The sequence below is a fragment of the Urocampus carinirostris genome, chromosome 12 (assembly GCF_059441175.1).
Source record: "Urocampus carinirostris isolate Australia breed hairy pipefish chromosome 12, RoL_Ucar_1.0, whole genome shotgun sequence".
In the NCBI taxonomy this organism is placed as follows: Eukaryota; Metazoa; Chordata; class Actinopteri; order Syngnathiformes; family Syngnathidae; genus Urocampus; species Urocampus carinirostris.
This window is the reverse complement of record NC_142360.1, coordinates 7,154,631-7,174,536: the sequence shown is the minus strand read 5'-3', so window position 1 is coordinate 7,174,536 and position 19,906 is coordinate 7,154,631. Positions and strand designations below refer to the sequence as shown.

The window sequence follows — 19,906 nt, the reverse complement described above, 5'->3', positions numbered from 1 at the left end:
TTTGAATCACGGCGTCATGAAAATCTTGGTATGCTATTCACTGAACTCCCTCCCACAGTGCTCTTTTCTACATTTATGTTCAGTTAAAAATCTTGTGTAAAAAAAGTAGATTTAATTTTTTTTATTTCTATTTTTTTTTTTTTTACGGTTACCAAGACTTGCAGTGATGCTAAACGGAGAAGTATGAAGATTGTGACGATGGAAATTAAGCTATACTTTAGGGGTCTAAACTCAATTGAATTAGGGGCTGCTGAAGCTAGACTGCAAATGAAGTTCGAAAAATGGGGTTTTCCACAAAAACAGCGTTGATAGAAAGATTCCGCTTTTCTTAAAGGGAAAATGTTTTATATTTTTCCACTAAATGTCACTGTAATAAGTAATGCAACCAAAAATAAGTCCAAGGAGGACTACAAACTATGGAGAATGAAAGTGAGCAGAAGCTCCCTTTTTCTTCCCAATGTTACCTAGCCTTTCAAAAAGAAAGACAAAAAAGGAAAATTATTTTTATTTGGGACATAAGAAAAAGGGATGGAAAAAATAATGAAAATAGGCAAAAAAAGAAAATGGGATTAAAAGAATTTAGGGGAAAAAGAACAAAGTAAAGAAAAAATAAAGAGTAAAACAAAAAAATACAATTCTCTCTTCTTTCTTTTTCAGTTGGTTCTAGTTCTTTTTTTCCATTTTTCTTGAGTATTACTTTAATTTTATTGCTTTTTTTTAGATTTTCCTCTTTTTTGTTCTCCTTTTTTATTTTATTATTTTGTTTACTTATTTCTCTTCTTTTCAAAAGTAATAAGGTGTCTTTTGGTCACTTTGAGACTCTGCATTGTCTTCTCCCTGTGTGCTTTTAGCACTTGTTTTCGGTGGCACGACCTAATACAGCTACATCTAGCGGGAAAATAATACACAGTGTCCCTTTGACATTATTTTAAGGCAGGGGCCTCAAACCAACAACCCATCGGAGCTGCAATGGGCCACGAGTTTGAGGTCCCTGCTTTAGATATTGAAGCATAACAAAGAGAACACATGCATCAATACCTTTGTGAAAGAATATGGCCATAACCAATCAACTATGACGACAATTATTAACAATAAGGATTCATTTAAAGTTACAGAGTCTTCTTAGGGCATGACAATCCTTGAAAGTGGAAGTTTAATTTAAATCCGTTGTCTCTTCCCGCCCCCGCATCCACCTGCTACTCCAGTCGACCAGCTGAAGCGATGTCACACTAAAGGTAAATCAAATTTTAGTTTTCCTTTATATTTATCTATAATTTCATTTAATAGTATCCTGTGTATTAGAGGTAACACCTGCTGTATACTATTTTGTTATTGATGCTTTACATGTAAATGGCGGCAGTAGCTCAGGAGGTAGAGCGCTTGTCTTCGGATTGATTCCCGGCTCCTCAGAGTTAAATGTCAAAGTGTCTTTGGGCAAGACACTGAACCCCTAAATCCCCCAAAGCGCAGGTAGGCCCCTTGAATGGCTGACTCTCTATAGGTGTGTGAGTGTGTTTGACTGACTTGCAAAGTGCAATATAAATGCAGTCCATTTACCATGTATATATATTTTTAATGTTTGGATCTGGGCTACTGGGGCTTTGGAACACATCAACTAATTACTATAGGTTTCTATCCCAAAACATTTGATAGTTTTCCGTGATCCCCATCTCAAAACCGATTAATGTCGTATCTTAAGGGGCTACTGTATATTGGATATGTCTTTTCTATCTAATCATGCCTTTTTTTGTGGCCAATATCTTATTTTTCCCAGAACATTTTGCAATTGTTCAACTTTAATCTTGTTTGACAAATTTCTGTCCAGTGTACTAAAGCAGAAAACGCTGCTGCAATATTTAATCATGTTTGTCTTCAGGAAATATCTCAGACACGGGAAAAACAACAACGATGGTATCAACTGCTGGGATATTACGTAGCATTACTATTTCTGGTAAGCGCACATCAGGCACACACAACTTATTTAAAGAACTATATAAAAAAACACCAAAACAGTTAATGGCCCCACCAAATGTTTTAAATAAAGACTGCATGAATATGTGAACTGCTTAAGTTTATACACACAACTCCACCACAGTCATAAATTGTGCAACATCATCTACTTATAGAGATTAATTTGTTTTGATTAATTTTTTTATCGTTTGTAGATGATGCTCAGATGTAACTGCACACTGGTACACAGCAGTAAACACATTGTGAAGTCTCTTGAAGTTACACTAAACTTGTCTTCCTCAACACATAAATTCCACCTGTCTCATTCTTACCATAACAGCTCGGGCGCCCCCTGGCGGCCATTAGAAAAAAATGCCTAAATTAGCCGCATCATTGCTTAAGCCAAGGGGTTGAAAGTTTGGGAAGTCGCGGATTATAGTCCGTACTTTACGGAAATTTAATCGACCACCCTAAAATTAAAACAAATGCTTGACATTCCGTCCATTGTGACATACAGAATTTCCATCCAAATTTTGTTGATCGTACTATTTTTTAAAAAAATATTATTTTCAAAAGAATGAACGAATAAAGTATCAGTGATGATTTGAGAAGCATTAGATTACATGGGCCCGCAGCATGTTAGCAGATATTGACCCTATTTTTAGCGAATCTAAGAAGGTTGTTTTGTACAACCCAGAATAGGGGCCACTGGGCACAGGTTGAAACAGAGCAATGGCACAGAAAGGCAGTGCAGACCCTATTGCTCAAAAGACAACCGACACTGATGCTTGATTAATGTATGCGTGAGAAGCGGCATCGTGAAATTTCACTCTGGTCCCGTTTTTCTGCTCTCCCGGCATTTTAATGACAAAGCTTGAAGGACATCAACATGATCAGAACACAACATAACGGGTAATTTCCTAAGCCATATTCTTAAATATCTACGACAAACTGACTCCTTTAGTTGACCTTTGCCTGCAGTTGAACCAACACACACCCTGCATGTCTTGTGACATCAGGGTCTCGGGACACTAGGAAGAGGCCAAAAAGAATGAAACCCATAGTAATTCTAGTAAACGAGTCAATGTATGTCGACTATATGCGTCACACCGCAGTGTTGCATGTCTTGTGAGACCATGAAGTGGCAAAAATGATGCCCTCCTTAAAAAGTAAATATATGATGAGTACTAAATGAGTTAATAATAATGTAATAATGAGTATATAATCATTCAAAATCATTGACACATAACTACAAGGAATCCTCTTACCTTCAGTAGACGGGGCTTGGTCCTGTGCTGCATACAGCATATCCTTGAATGCCTAGTAACGAAAACAGATAAAAACAGTTCTTAAACTATCTTCAAAATACGACTTCATTAACATAACAATTGACTATATTAATTACATGACTATATACACTATATATATATATATATATATATATATATATATATATATATATATATATATGCTGGCAACCAGTTCAGGGTGTCCCCTGCCCACTGCCCGGAGATGGCTGGGATGGGCTCCAGCCCCCCCCCCGCGACCCTAATGAGGATAAGCGGTACGGCTGATGAGATGAGATAAAAATATATATACACAGTGGAACCTCGGTTTTCGAACGCCTCTCAGTTCGAACAAATCGGTTCTCGACCAAAATTTTCGAGAAATTCTTGCTTCGCTTTTCGTCCAAAAAATCGGAGTTTGAACGCCGGTACGCTAGGGTGCAATGCTGAGCAGCGTAGGGGTGTAGATCGCCCCCACCCCTCGTGAAGAACTGTTATGACGTGCGCGCGCACTTATTTCGCTTTTAATATCGGTGAACGGAGTGTTTTAGCCCTTAATTATGCCTCCGAAGAAGGTCGGTGCAAGCAGCAAAGTTGCTACAGGTGAAAAAAGAAGAGTAGTGTGTACAACTATTGCATTTAAGAAAGAAATACTAGGAAAATATGAAGAAGGTGTGCGAGTTTCCAATCTTGCTATACATACAGCATGGCTTCTGCTGAGCGCCACAAAGGTAAGAAATCCTATTCATAATTCTTTTCTTTATCCTTTAACCGCTCACCACTTTTTGTGGAGACCCGGGTGCTAAATGACGTGTAAACGACCTGTTTTTTTTATTTTTACACATTCATGTTAGCGTAATCTTTCGTACGGAAGATTACGCTAACGCGAACGTACGATTAGCCTGGGTTAGCTTAATGTTTACGTTCATGGTAAACATTCAGGGTGTTGGAACGGATTAAAACGATTTTACATTACTTTTAATGGGAAAAACGGTTTTCGGTGATCAAACAAATCGGTTTTTGAACAGGGTTCTGAAACGGATTATGGTCGAGAACCGAGGTTCCACTGTGTATATATATATATATATATATATATATATATATATATATATATATATATATATATATATATATATATATATATATATATATATATATATATATATATATACACAGTGCATCCGGAAAGTATTCACAGCGCTTCACTTTTTCCACATTTTGTTATGTTACAGCCTCATTCCAAATTGTATTAATTTAATCTCTTATCTCAAAATTCTACACAAAATACTCCATTATGACAATGTGAAAAAGGTTTTTTTTTTGTACTTTTTTTGAATTGATTAAAAATATAAAACTAAGAAATCACATTAACATAAGTATTCACAGCCTTTGCTTAATACTTTGTTGATCCACCTTTGGCAGCAAATACAGCCTCAAGTCTTTTTGAATATGATCCCACAAGTTTAGCACACCTATCTTTAGGCAGTTTTGCCCATTCTTCTTTGCAATAAGTCTCAAGCTCAATCAGGTTGGATGGGAGACGTTTGTGCACAGCCATTTTCAGACCTCTCCAGAGATGTTCGATCGGATTCAAGTCTGGACTCTGGCTGGGCCACTCCAGGACATTCACGGAGTGGTTCTGAAGCCAATCTTTTGAGATCTTGGCTGTGTGCTTTGGGTCGTTGTCCTGCTGAAAAATGAACCTTCGCCCCAGCCTGAGGTCAAGAGCGCTCTGGAGCAGGTTTTCATCCAGGATATCTCTATATATTGCTGCATTCATTTTTCCTTCTATCCTGACTAGTCTGCCAGTTCCTGCTGCTGAAAAACATCCCCACAGCATGATGCTGCCACCACCATGCTTCACTGTAGGGATGGTATTGGCCGGGTGATGAGCGGTGCCTGGTTTCCTCCAAACATGGCGCCTGGCATTCACACCAAAGAGTTCAATCTTTGTCTCATCAGACCAGAGAATTTTGTTTCTCATGGTCTGAGAGTCATTTAGGTGCTTTTTGGCAAATTCCAGACGGGCTTCCATGTTTCTTTTACTATGGAGTGGCTTTCGTCTGGCCAGTCTACCATACAGGCCTGATTGGTGGATTGCTGCAGAGATGGTTGTCCTTCTGGAAGGCTCTCTTCTCTCCACAGAGGAACGCTGGAGCTCTGACAGAGTGACCATCGGGTTCTTGGTCACCTCCCTGACTAAGGCCCTTCTTCCCCGATCGCTCAGTTTAGAAGGCCGGCCAGCTCTAGGAAGAGTCCTGGTGGTTCCAAATGTCTTCCATTTACGAATAATGGAGGCCACTGTGCTCAAAGCAGCAGAAATTTTTCTGTATCCTTCCCCAGATTTGTGCCTCAAGACAATCTTGTCTCGCAAGTCTACAGACAGTTCTTTTGACTTCATGCTTGGTGTTTGTGCTCTGACATGCACACTTGACTGTGGGACCTTATATAGACAGGTGTGTGCCTTTCCAAATCATGTCCAATCAACTGAATTTACTGCAGGTGGACTCCAATTAAGCTGTAGAAAGATCTCAAGGATGATCAGTGGAAAAAAAGATGCACCTGAGCTCAACTTTGAGCTTCATGGCAAAGGCTGTAAATACTTATGTAAATGTGATTTCTTAGTTTTCTATTTTTAATAAATTAAAAAAAGTAAAAAAAAACTTTTTCACATTGTCATAATGGAGTATTTTGTGTAGAATTTTAAGATAAGAGATTAAATTAATACAATTTGGAATGAGGCTGTAACATAACAAAATGTGGAAAAAGTGAAGCGCTGTGAATACTTTCCGGATGCACTGTATATAGTTGAGTTGTTATCAGAGCACTCACTGTGCAGACACTAATTTTGAAATCAAGAGTTGATACGTAGTAGACTGTTGTATTTTATCGGAAGTTTGGATTACTGCCTATAAAGGTCCGCCGTGAACCGATTCACCATTAAAGCTTTACCTGCTCACAATATTAATCAGGAGGAAATAGATATTCAGATCCAGTCAGGGAAGTCCGAGGAGGTGTTCATTAGGAAGGTGCCATTGCCATGGTGATGGCAGTGATAGAAAATGGGAAGAATGGGGTGGGGTTAGGTGAGGTTAGCCCTCAGGGGAATTGGGATAAATCAGCACGCTTGCCAGTAATCAGTGTTGAAACCTGTGGACAATAACTAACCCTAGCCTAATAGGGGCATAGCTATAAATGACTGTGCATTAATGTAATACTTATGGGAACTAGAAGGTGGAAACAACATGTGCAGTAGACGTTTAGATACAGTGACACCACCTTACGACGTTTGCACGTTACAGTGGGGAATAACATGTTTTTTTTTTTCCCGGACCCTCTTTAGGGCATTTTATCCACTTTAAGACGTCAACAGCAATTGTTTCGCGTGCCCAAAAACTTTTGTGTTTGGGCATATGTCGAGTTACGCCTTTAAGATGCCTGTCTGATATTAGTCGATGTCAAATAAAAGGCTATTTTGTCACAGCATCATAAAAATGTTGATATGCTATTGGCTGGACAGAATGCCTTTCTCCTCATTCACCTGAGGATCTTGTATACTTCATAAAGACTGTGCGTTAGCGATACAATACTTTATCTTTTTTTACTATATTCATTTTCTCCGGGTCCTAAGGCTTGCAATTATGCTAATGGAAGAAGCATAAACATGACAACCATGGAAACAAAGCTTGCGATAATCAAGAATTACTAAGCGAGTACGCAAACGGTTACCCTCCCTAGGTTGCATGGCTGTAACCAATCAACGATCGGGACTGTTATTAAAAAAAGGAGGCAATTAAAACAACAATTTATTCTAAGAGCACAACAACCCTTACAAGTGGAAGGTTTAAAATCTGTTTCATCTTCTACCCACCCTCTGCATACACCAGCTAATCCACTGGACCAGCTTAATTCCAACACACCTAAGGTAAAAAATAAATAAACTTGTCCTTAACATGTATTTTCATTCATAATGTTTTTTGATCATATAAACGTGCATTACACTCACATACTAGTTAAAATTTACAATTTGTTCATTTTAATGTTTTTGTCTGGGGTACTGGGGGTTTGGAGCTAATTACCGTATTTTTCTATCCCCTGCTATATGTCAATTTCACTTTGCATTTCTCACCTCAGAATGGATTTATTTTGTATCCCTGGGGGTCTACTGTAATCCCCTGTCATATGTTAGGTATCAAACAAATGTCTTTTAAGGGTGAAAGGCCCAATAAACCTACGTGGAAATTGGAGCCCATGCTTTAGAAGACGGGACCGTTTGCCTGAAGTGTTCAAAAACTCCTTCAAGGGATTCTGAGCCAGAATGTATCCCTGTTATGAAGTCAGGAAGAAAAGGGAGGAGGAGGAAGGAGAGGGAGGGCAGGTCTGGGACCAGATGTCCTCCCAGTGGGGGAGGAACGACTAGGTGAGGATGGAAAGAGGGAGGGTTCTTGGCAAGAGGGAGTGCTCAGCGGTTGCCTTGCCGATGCCTGTTGTCTATATCATGTTTATCCTTCCAACAGGCTGATAAAACATGCTAGCAAAAAGGAGACTTTACATTTGTGCAATTTGCACAATCTATGTAGTGGAATCACATTGGCACCTGTTTGAAATCCAAATGTCATCACTCAGCTCTTTTGACTTGAAAATGGGAGCACTCACATCCACGTCACCCGTCCTCATCATGGTCATTATGGACAGGGTACGTGAGTGATTACTGCAGAGGTAAATGCATAAGCCATCCTATTCGCCCAGTCAAACATATGCAAATGTACAGTTATACAATATGCACTGTTCAGACACACCAGAAAGGATTTTGACTGAAATTTCTTCATCAACGTCGGGTTACTTCAAAAGAACTGTGTTTAATGAATATACAGTATACTGCCCGTGATACGGTGTACCTGCCTTATGACAATTTCACTTTACTGTGTGGAATAACCAGACTACATCAACATCAAATTATTTCTGTGCATGATTAAAATGCCGAAATCTTATTGTCAAAACTAACACCGTTTAGTTAAGAATCCCATGTGTTTAGAATTCATGCAATACTACTATACTATATTCTTGCACTTCATTCATTCGCTTTGGGTCAAGGCTTGTAATGATGCTAAAAGGAGTAAGCAAAAAAAATGGATATGCCTTGACTCTTCAATTCTGTCATCTTTACCACCATGCATATCAACTCCCAATGTAGGACACTAAAAAGGATGTAATGTAAATAATTTTGGTGGAAACATTGTGCACCTAGTAGTGTGCAAACCTTGTATAAGAAATACATTTTCATTGTCTGCAGGTGCTAATTCATCGCTTGTGTTCCAACTTCTCGATTGTTCTCAGCTCAGGGATGCTGCTGGAAATGTGAATTTCCCTTCGGGGATGAACAAAGTATCTATCTATCTATCTATCTATCTATCTATCTATCTATCTATCTATCTATCTATCTATCTATCTATCTATCTATCTATCTATCTATCTATCTATCTATCTATCTATCTATCTATCTATCACATTAAGGGTTGTATAACATCACAGCATCAATGTTAATTGATTCTGTGTTAGAATAAGCTCAGAAGCTTTCCTAAGGCAAGGTGATGTGGTGGTTTTTAAATACACAAAATGAAAAACTTCAATCTGGAGCTGCAACAGCCTTAAGACACTTGGCCTCTTTTTTGGGAAATTGCTTTTGTTAAGTTCACAACCACAATAGATGCGATTTAGTTCTTACATTTTAAGGATTTTGAGTCGGGTGTTACTGTTTTTTTTTTGTACTTAATGACGTGCTAAATGAATGATTCCTAAATTGTCATAAATATTCTAGATTACAGCCAAGAATTTAGGTAATTACGTCGTTTCCGACTCTCTGTTCCTTTGCAGAGGCTTCTGGAGTGGCCATTGTGTATGTACCTTCCATACCAAACAGGTATTTAGCATATAAAGATTGTACCTTCTATCCCGCAGGATCAACTTTACCCCTAATTAGCCCATCGCTCAATTGACTTGTCAACTCCTTTGTGTTAATACGGCGCCTCACTAACTGGTAAAACTGGGATCTTTCTGTTGAACAGCCACATTCTTATCTCCGTTACAAACGTTGTGGTCAGTTTGAATAGACACAATCATGAGGAGGAGATTGAAAACCGGGTGGTAAGTTCATAAATCCAACCGGTGCATAAAGGAAAAGATAAAACTGACTTTCAATCAGAGTATCATCGATGGAAAAACACATACTTTAACACACACTGCTTAGTTGTGTTCTGGATATTCCTATTGAGGAAATGCAGTTCCGGTTAAAAAGACTTGTGCTGTGGAAATAAATGAGACACAACGCAGGTCACGGAACGTATGGCATGGAGAAAAGGACACATAAGGAATAGACTACGGATTAGAATCTATGTTTATACTCTTCGCGTTTTTGCATTGTTTGCTTCCTGTATGGAAATTGAAAATGTGCTTATGCAGCATATTGCCAGATGTGATGCAGGTGACGCTTGCGATAAGAACATATAGAAAAAGCCATTTAAAGGATAAACACAAAAGCCAGTGACCTTTCTACATAAACAATCCACAATATGTCCCCATATATGTGTCCCCATGTACATATATACGTTTTATATATATATATATATATATATATATATATATATACACGTTTAAAAGGAACGCACTGAATTTTCATCCAAAAGATTACAAAAAATTGAAAAGGCTCAGAAGCTCAGATAACAACAATGGTGTGATAAGATGATGTCTAAGGTTAGGCAAGCCATGTGAAGCAGTCCTTCCTTCCGGGGAGGAGTTTGCGCACATCACGGCTGTTTAGTTTTCATTTTGCAAATTAAAAGAAAGTAGATTGAGGTCAAAACGGGAGTTCAGCTAATTTTTAACCAACAAAAAAGTTCGTGTGTCATTCTTCCATGTTTTTATGTTTATGTTAGTTGCTAGGCAGACTTTGGCTTTTGTCTACATGCTAGCACTACAGAACTAACTTGTTACAGTTAAGTAGTCGTAATTTGTTAACACCTATTTTGTGTTTGTCATTCAGTCCATTTGTCTTCAAAGTCCATTGACTGGCACTGCGCTATGTACAGCGAGTTTAATTTTACTATCATTATTTTATTTTGACGAATAAACAAGTGCAATAGACTGCGCTTTCTACCGCACCAAGGTCATCACCAGTTTCCCATTATACGGTGTCCCTGTCCATTAAAAGCTAAATGTAAAAAATTGTAAAGCGAGAATGTCCGGTAGCTTTTTTTATTATGACAGCCATTTTCTTGTGTTATCTGCATTGTGTTATCTGCATTGTTTTTAATCTAAGTTTTACTTCTTCTGTATCACTTTGTTGTTTGAAAGGATTTTGTTTAAGCACTTACCGTAAAATGTGGACTATAAGCTGAGACTCTTCCCCCACGCTTTCAACCCTGCGGCTTATGCATTGATGCAGCTAAATCATGCATTTTCTTTCTAATGGCTGCCAGGCGCGCCTGAGCAGTAAAGGTAAGAGTGAGACAGGTGGAACATATGTGTTAAGGCAGTGATTTTCAACCTCTGTGCCGCGGCACACTAGGGTGCCGTGAGAGATCGTCAGATATGCTGTGAGAAATTATCCAATGTCATTTTTTAAAATTTTATAATACATTCATGAATCATTTTCTGAAAATATTATGTCATTGTCAAGTGTCTGTGCTGTAAAACTGGGGGTATCATAAATTATATAGTAATTAAACATACTGTTCAGTGTCATTTTATAACATTTTTGGTTAGTGGTGTGCCGCAAAATTTTTCCAATGTAAAAAACATGCTCTGGCTCAAAAAAGGTTGAAAAACACTGTGTTAAGGGATACGCAAGTTTAATGTAATTTAGTGCTTTGTACATGAATAAAACTATCATGAACAGACCATCGTCATGGAAAAGGAGTCAATCGAAAGGGGAGTGCTAAATACCATATCGGTAATAATTGTACGGGTCTGTTTATTTGTAAAAAGAAATAATGTGAAGGAACGAAAAAAGCAACGCCCAACAAGGCCGAAACATTTAAAGCCTCTCACAGCGCCACACTCCAGTAGCGGCGGAAAGAAGCACTACAATAATGTCCTAAACTCTGAAAAAGGTGCACACAATACAAAATCTAACAGCAATGTACGAATATTTTTCCACATTCCGAAAGAAAAATGTTCGTCGAATGGTCGTAAGTAGGGGAGCGTCTGTATGTATATATATATATATATATATATATATATATATATATATATATATATATATATATATATATATATATATATATATATATATATATATATATGCAGTTCATGAGTTACCAAAAAAATATATTTTTTTAACAAAGTAATATGAATTGTATGTGATCGACCTGAGAGGTAAATCAAAATTTAAGAATGAACTGAATTGATCAATCGCCGTCCATCTCATGTTGTTTGATAAAATGGAGAGCGGAGGTGTAAAATGGCTGTACGGTGTGACCACACATGGGTCCCGTGGCTCACTTTATAGATTACAATAAATAACAGAGAGCCACAAAATATTGGACTCAGCCTCAATATTATAGTTGATTTGTTTATATAGTAGTGTTTAAAAAATTAATTATCACACATTATTTTCACACCTGTCGTAGCATGCGTACGTCACACAATGGCACTACGACATATGCGTGAAGATGCAACGATTTGTGCTTAACAATCAACCAACTCAATACTAAGATGATATTTCCAAAATAAAATAAGTGCAAAATGGATTTTCCTCTAGGTCACTGAGGAAGAGGTGAGTACGGCGCTCTTTGTCCATAATTCACACTTATATGGAAGTGTGCTATCACGGCACGTTTGCTCTTAATGCGTAGAGACGGACAAAATAGGGGAAGGTAATAAAATTATTCTCAATAAAAGGTGAAAAAAACCTATTTGCAATAAGAAACCACATTTAAACACCCTTTGATTAAAATGTGGATCCATCAATTTTGTCTGGGAACAAACAAAGGAAGTAGGTGTGTAGATTTTTCAAGAAATGCACAATTTCTGTGAAATATCATGTATTGGGGAAGATGAAATGGAAAAAAAAATTGAAAATAGAATAAGATTGTCTCTATTATCATTAACTACAATGTAGTGTACAATGGTTACAAGAAGATTAGACACCAGGATAAACATGTTATAAAGATTTGAAGGATAAAAACAAGGTATCCAAAATATAAGGTAAAATTTATGATGTAGTGCTTGTAGACTCGAATAAATTTCATGTGCATCAGAAAATAATGCAATAATATCATCAACAACATTGTGCAAAAAAAAAATATAATAATAAAAATAACAATAATCATAATAGTAATAAAGTAATCAAATAACAATAGACATGTTTCTATACATAGTCAAGGCGTATTATATATAGAGAATTTTTCCCCCCGTTATTTTGTGCTTGTTTAGGGCAGTCATGGCCTTTGGGAAAAAAATTCCCTGAGCCTGTTAGTCTTTGTTTTAAGAGACTAAAAAGAGTCACATGGATTAAAAAATCATTTATAAATCACATTTACGCCCCCCAAAAAACAATATATTATTTATAATGATCAGTGCAAGCATATCAATTATTAAGATAAAGACTATTAATTGTTGTGTGCTGAATGAACAAATGACAGGAAAAAAAGGCTGCTGGGCCATTACCACCCTAAACAAGCACAAATAAATATATTGCCTATGCATGGAAAAATGTATATTCAAATTTTATTTCTTTTTCGTTATTTTTGCACAATTTCGCTGCTAATGCCATTGTACTGTTTTCCTCATTATGTATATATATATATATATATATATATATATATATATATATATATATATATATATATATATATATATATATATATATATATTTATCATCAGTATATGATTAATAGATGGTTGTTTATCCTTTTGAACATTTTAATTTGTTTTATGTGCACTGAAAGAAACCCTCTAATCATGTTGTACCACTGTAAAATTACAATAAAGACCATTCAATTCCATGCACTTGCAACCTGAATCATTCTACAAGAACTACCTTTTAAATGTTGTAGCTACTCCAATACTGTTTAATGTTTTTTATGTCTACTTTTACATGTTTAAAGTGGATTGCCAGGTCAATTCTCGTTGAAAACAATGTATATTACATTGTTATCAAGGACAATAAAGAGAATTGTATTTAATAATCAAATGATAATGACTTCGCATTCGGTTAAGAAAGTGCAACTCATGGGAAATATATTAAGAACGATAATTTTGACATTTCTGGTTGAAAATAATTCAAATAGATGAACGTTACCTCATATTGAAGATACTGTTTCCTCCACTCCGGAGTGATGTGAGACGAAAGGTGCTCGGCGAATTTCATAGTTGCAAGAACGAAGGTTAGGGGAAGAATAACAGGGATGAAAGTTCCGAGAGGTTCCGAGAAATGTTATTGAATCCGAACCGGGTTCTTGGGTTTCTCCTCCGCTTCGACGCCACTTTGCTGTCCGGCCACTCGCTGGTTCAACATGCGGCCGCCCCGCTTCACTCCCCTCGGGGTCCTGGCCCGTCCCGCATAGTATTGAACTTAGTGTAGAGGAGTTAAGGGGGAGGTTCTGGTTCAATTGGCCAGGAGTTCTAGAGTGACTTTGCTCCGGGAGAGTGCGCGTTCGTCGGTTGCTTTAAGGTCCGCCATCGGTGACGTCCTGACGTCACACAGAGAGAGAGTCTGTCAGCTGCCGCTGTTCGGAACCGAGTTTGACTTTTAGTCCGTTGAGGTTAGTAACGGCGTTTCTGGACTTTGAAATAACTTGTCTGGAAAACAATTATTCATGTTTGAAAATGATTTTAGGAATACTTGATCACGTCTAATCTGACTTCCGGTTTTCCGGTCTGAGAGCCGTGAGCCCTTGTTATTCACGGTCAGGTGGGCGTGGTTAAGAGTGTATTTTTTTTCCCCTATTGACCAATTGGGCGGTTAGTTTTGAAGTATATGGACTCTGCATAGCGACAAGTGGCCATGAACTATTTAATAAAAACGTTAAGCATATCATAATATATATATATATATATATATATATATATATATATATATATATATATATATATATATATATATATATATATATATATATATATATATATATATATATATATATCATCTCATCTCATTAGCCGTACCGCTTATCCTCATTAGGGTCGCAGGGGGCTGGAGCCCATCCCAGCCATCCCCAGGCAGTGGGCAGGGGACACCCTGAACTAGTTGCCAGCCAATCGCAGGGCACACAGGGACAGACAAGTCATTCGCTCATTCACACCTAGGGACAATTTGGACCGGCCAATTCACCTGAAATGCATGTTTTTGGAATGTGGGAGGAAACCGGAGTGCCCGGAGGAAACCCACGCAAGCACGGGGAAAACATACAAACTCCGCACAGGAAGTTTGGAGCTGGATTTGAACCCACGACAGGTTCCCATGACATGTACTGTGCCGCACAAGCGCTTGTGCAGTGGTGCCGCACAAGTGCTTGTATATATAACTAGTGAAATAATAACTTTTGTTTTATCGAAATTCCTGCTGAAATATGTGTATAGTTTTTGGTAAGTGTCTTGCAATGATGAGTCCAGCAGTGCCACCAGCTGGTATTGGGAAGGGTTTGGTTTTGGCTTCTGACATGTGACCGAGAGGCGGGGTTTGTTGGCAGTCCACAGAGAGCGCTGCCAACGGTAAGAGACATCTTTTGGTGCTCCACAAAAGAAGTTAATTTTAAACATTATTACCACAGCTGACAAATCTCTCAACATGCACAGTAATGTGATTGATGTTGTCAAGCTGTTTGGATTTATTTTCGTTTTGTTTCTGTTTTGCTAAATTGTTAATGCCCCTTGTAGAGATCAAAGACATCAAAGCCAGCAGAGAAGCTAATGTTGTGACTCATTTCATCTGCAGCAACCGTAATAAAAACCTCATCATCCAGTCCAGTATACAAACTCCGCATATATGTGCAGAATTATTAGGCAAATGAGTATTTTGACCACATCATCCTCTTTATGCATGTTGTCTTACTCCAAGCTGTATAGGCTCGAAAGCCTACTACCAATTAAGCATATCAGGTGATGTGCATCTCTGTAATGAGAAGGGGTGTGGTCTAATGACATCAACACCCTATATCAGGTGTGCATAATTATTAGGCAACTTCCTTTCCTTTGGCAAAATGGGTCATAAGAGGGACTTGACAGGCTCTGAAAAGTCAAAAATAGTGAGATATCTTGCAGAGGGATGCAGCACTCTTAAAATTGCCAAGCTTCTGAAGCGTGATCATCGAACAATCAAGCGTTACATTCAAAATAGTCAACAGGGTCGCAAGAAGCGTGTAGAAAAACCAAGGCGCAAAATAACTGCCCGTGAACTGAGAAAAGTCAAGCGTACAACTGCCAAGATGCCACTTGCCACCAGTTTTGCCATATTTCAGAGCTGCAACATCACTGGAGTGCCCAAAAGCACAAGGTGTGCAATACTCAGAGACATGGCCAAGGTAAGAAAGGCTGAAAAACGACCACCACTGAACAAGACACACAAGCTGAAACGTCAAGACTGGGCCAAGAAAAATCTCAAGACGGATTTTTCTAAGGTTTTATGGACTGATGAAATGAGAGTGAGTCTTGATGGGCCAGATGGATGGGCCCGTGGCTGGATCGGTAAAGGGCAGAGAGCTCCAGTCCGCCTCAGACGCCAGCAAGGTGGAGGTGGGGTACTGGTATGGGCTGGTATCATCAAAGATGAGCTTGTGGGGCCTTTTCGGGTTGAGGATGGACTCAAGCTCAACTCCCAGTCCTACTGCCAGTTTCTGGAAGACACCTTCTTCAAGCAGTGGTACAGGAAGAAGTCCGCATCCTTCAAGAAAAACATGATTTTCATGCAGGACAACGCTCCATCACACGCATCCAAGTACTCCACAGCGTGGCTGGCAAGAAAGGGTCTAAAAGAAGAAAAACTAATGACATGGCCTCCTTGTTCACCTGATCTGAACCCCATAGAGAACCTGTGGTCCCTCATCAAATGTGAGATTTACAAGGAGGGAAAACAGTACACCTCTCTGAACAGTGTCTGGGAGGCTGTGGTTGCTGCTGCACGCAATGTTGATCGTGAACAGATCAAAGCACTGACAGAATCCATGGATGGCAGGCTTTTGAGTGTCCTTGCAAAGAAGGTTGGCTATATTGGTCACTGATTTGTTTTTGTTTTGTTTTTGAATGTCAGAAATGTATATTTGTGAATGTTGAGCTGTTATATTGGTTTCCCTGATGAAAATAAATAATTGAAATGGGTATACATTTGTTTTTTGTTAAGTTGCCTAATAATTATGCACAGTAATAGTCACCTGCACACACAGATATCCTCCTAAAATAGCTAAAACTAAAAAAGCCCCACTCCAACTTCCAAAATATTCAGCTTTGATATTAATGAGACTTTTGGGTTCATTAAGAACATGGTTGTTGTTCAATAATAAAATTAATCCTCAAAAATACAACTTGCCTAATAATTCTGCACTCCCTGTATATATATACGGGTGTAATAATAACTTTTGTTTGTTTTTTGTTGAATTCCTGCTGAATTATGTTTGTATAGTTTTTGTATAAGCGTCCTGCAATGACGAGTCCAACAGTGCCACCTGCTGGTATGGGGTAAAGTTTAGTTTAGAATGCGGATATTGTTAGCAGTAAGCCACGATCTTTTAAACATTAAAACCACAGCTTGACAACATCAATCACATTACTGTGCATGTTGAGAGATTTGTACGGTGTACACAGTTTGAAATTTACGACAAACTTATAAAATATAGGGGAACATGGTGTAATAATGGTCTGTGGTTTGCAATAATAGTCTGTGCAGCCTTTCGAGACTCCTTGTGATTAAGGGCGTCACAAAAAAATAAACATGACATGTATTTGATATGATTGGCGTTTTTCTATTGCCGATCTCCCCGACCGAAAGGCCAAGGCTCCAGGTGCACCTTCAACCATGTCCCTGTCAGCCCTTGTGGACTCGGGCGCGTAGGTCAACATCCTGGACACGGCCTTTGCCCGGAGTGGGGGTTTTGGGGTTTTTAAGGGTTATTGATCTATCTTCGTTATTCATTATCCATTATCCGTTATCGGTCAGTTCATAATACGCTACAAAGCCTAGGAGCCGGGACACTTACTCTCAGCCAAAAGGCCAAGCTAAGGTCCTAGTCCTAAAGCCATGCTGCGATCATTGCGAATGCACCGTTCCCGGAGGTACTGCAATACCGGGCCGATGCGTGGAGTGGACAGAGCAAGCTCATATTCCATCTCCGAAATGCAAAAATCAAAGATGGTGACTTCATAGAAAGTACACAAAAGGGCCAAGCTAAGGACCTAGCACATCAAAGTCACCAAAAGACAGTAGTTAACCAGCATGGTAGTTAACCAGCATGGTATCTCCCCGGCCTTTGCCCGGAGTATGGGGTTGTGAGGCATTCCTCTTCCAACCCCAGTTCCTGCCCAAGCTCTGGATGGGCATCTATTGGGCACGGCAACACAGATTACAGAGCCGGTGGACATGAGACTGTCTGGGAACCATCGCGAGTGGATTAGTTTCTATCTGTTTCCTTCCCCCCGTCAACCGCCCGTCTTGGGACAACCGTGGCTGGTTAAGTACAACCCTCGCTTGGACTGGCGGACTGGGGCAGTCCTGGAGTGGGGGGGCTGAATGCCAACGAACCTGTTTTCACACCACCTCTCATCCTATCCTTTCCAGGTCTCCTCCCGCAACGCCTGATCTGAGGTTCCCATCAGCTTGCCGGTTCGTCAGTCCGGCCCGCCTGCTCGCCACTCCGGCCCACCTGCTCGCCAGCCCAGCTCTCCTGCCCGCCAGCCCGGCTATCCTGCTCACCAGCCCGGCTCTCCTGAAGCTTCGTCCGCCTGCCCGCCTGTTGCTTCGTCTGCCAGCCTGCCTTCCCGCCTGTCTCGAAGTCCGTCCGTCCGCCTGCCTTCCCGCCTGTCTCGACGTCCGTCTGCCTGCTCACCCATCTGCGACATCCGTCTGCCCGGCTACGACGCCTGCCTGTCAGCTCGGTCTCCTCCGGGTCCTGCTTCTGGCCCACCTCCTGATGCTGATGATGGTGCCTCGGTTCACTGCACCTGCGACTGCCCCAGTGGCGCCAACAGCCATGGTCGCTGATTGGCTCCTTGCCACTTTTTGAACCCCAAGACTCCCTGTTGCCTGGCGTCCGATTGTTTCGAACCTTCAGCTCCCGCTAAGGCAAGCCTTCTGAACCTGACTCCCTGTTTTTGACTCCCGTACGATTCCCGTTTTTCGACCCGTTTCTGAACCTGGCTACGCCTGTTCTGCCCGCCGCCTGCCTACGACCTCTATTATGAACTTAACATTGCCTCTGATCTCCAGCCCTGGTCAAGTGACTTGCCCTTCCGTGTCTTCTTCCGACACGGAAGTGTCACTCCCGCCTTGCTCACTCCCGCTCTCTGTCAGTCCTCGGATCAAGCAATCAAGCAAGCCTTACTCTCACCCTCTTTCAATAAAACTAAGAAACTAACGCAATTGGGTTCCCGTCTCCATTCCTGGCCCCTGACACTCCAGGCCTTTTTGTCCTTGTTTCAAGGGAACTTTAGCGCCTACCACATCGCAACATATCAAAGAGGTGGTGGCCTGGGTGAGAGCAGTCTTTAATAATGTCCTCCAGACTGGGCAGAGAGCAGCCAATAACGTTTTAATAATTCTTAAGAAGCAACAGAAAACTGTTAAGCATATCACATACATGTCAACTTATAGAATTGTTTACACTGTATAACAAATTTGGTTTGATTTTTTTCTAAAAACACGTTTTTTGTTAGATTAATCTGTTCTTGCCTTTTTTCACTCTAATCGCTAATCTGTTACGTATAATATCCATCCATCCATTATCTGCACCGCTTATCCTCAGTAGGGTCGCGGGGGTTCTGGAGCCCAGTGGGAAGAGATTTGGCCGTGCCCTTCATTGTGGAGTGGCTTGGGTGAGGACCGTGACGATGGGGTGGCCATTCTAATGAACAACCCTCGACTCATCGTAAAGGGGAGCACTATGATGAAAGAAGGACTCGATCAAACAAGAACTAAAAACTTTGGCGGAAATAAAGATAGAGAGAGAGAGAGAGAGAGAGAGAGAGAGAGTAAAGTGTAAAGAGCAAAGGCCGAATGTCACACTTTCACTTCACCTCCAGAAACCTTGTTAGAATATGATACGGTGAAATTGTGAATGTGTTTAATTGCTGTTAAAAGTGTTGATAAAAATTGTTCAAACCTCATTATGTTAGAATATGATATAATGAAATTCTGAATGTGTTTAATTCTTGTTAAAAGTGTCAATAAAATTGTTCAAACCATCCCAGTTATCTTTGGGCAGTGGGCAGGGGACACCCTGAACCAGTTGCTAGCCAGTCGCAGGGCACACAGGGACAGACCATTCGCTCGCTCATTCACACTTAGGGACAATTTGGACTGGCCAATTAACCTGACATGCATGTTTTTGGAATGTGGGAGGAAACCGGAGTGCCCAGAGGAAACCCACCCAAGTATGGGGAGAACATGCAAACTCCACACAATAGGTTCGATATCATGACCACAGAACTTGGCAGGTCACATTCTGTCGTTGTATTGAGAATTG

General features: G+C 39.9%; 2 protein-coding genes and 1 pseudogene across 3 annotated transcripts in view; 1 reads left to right on the top strand and 2 right to left on the bottom strand.

Moving 5' to 3' along the window:
* xpr1a (xenotropic and polytropic retrovirus receptor 1a) overlaps positions 1 to 14,132 on the bottom strand; it is a 108,390-nt gene extending 94,258 nt beyond the window's left edge. The window contains exons 1-2 of the mRNA XM_088348896.1: positions 13,537 to 14,132; positions 3,219 to 3,270 (exon numbers count right to left, since the gene is read on the bottom strand). Of these exons, the coding sequence (XP_088205022.1) occupies positions 3,219 to 3,270; positions 13,537 to 13,605 (121 nt within the window). The 5' untranslated portion in view covers positions 13,606 to 14,132. The remainder of the gene's footprint in view (positions 1 to 3,218; positions 3,271 to 13,536) is intronic.
* On the top strand, positions 11,910 to 18,804 carry LOC148354774 (uncharacterized). Of its 2 annotated transcripts, XM_088348897.1 has the most exons (3): positions 11,910 to 12,009; positions 17,218 to 17,276; positions 18,004 to 18,804. In XM_088348897.1, the coding sequence occupies exons 2-3, from the start codon at positions 17,245 to 17,247 to the stop codon at positions 18,446 to 18,448; spliced, it is 477 nt and encodes a 158-aa protein (XP_088205023.1). In that variant the 5' UTR covers positions 11,910 to 12,009; positions 17,218 to 17,244; the 3' UTR covers positions 18,449 to 18,804. The 2 variants fall into 2 exon arrangements, 1 of the variants encoding a protein (XP_088205023.1); XR_015852174.1 differs by lacking the exon at positions 11,910 to 12,009 and having other exon boundaries at positions 17,024 to 17,895.
* LOC148354775 (U2 spliceosomal RNA) lies at positions 17,480 to 17,617 on the bottom strand (annotated as a pseudogene).
* Positions 18,805 to 19,906: the final 1,102 nt, after the last annotated feature.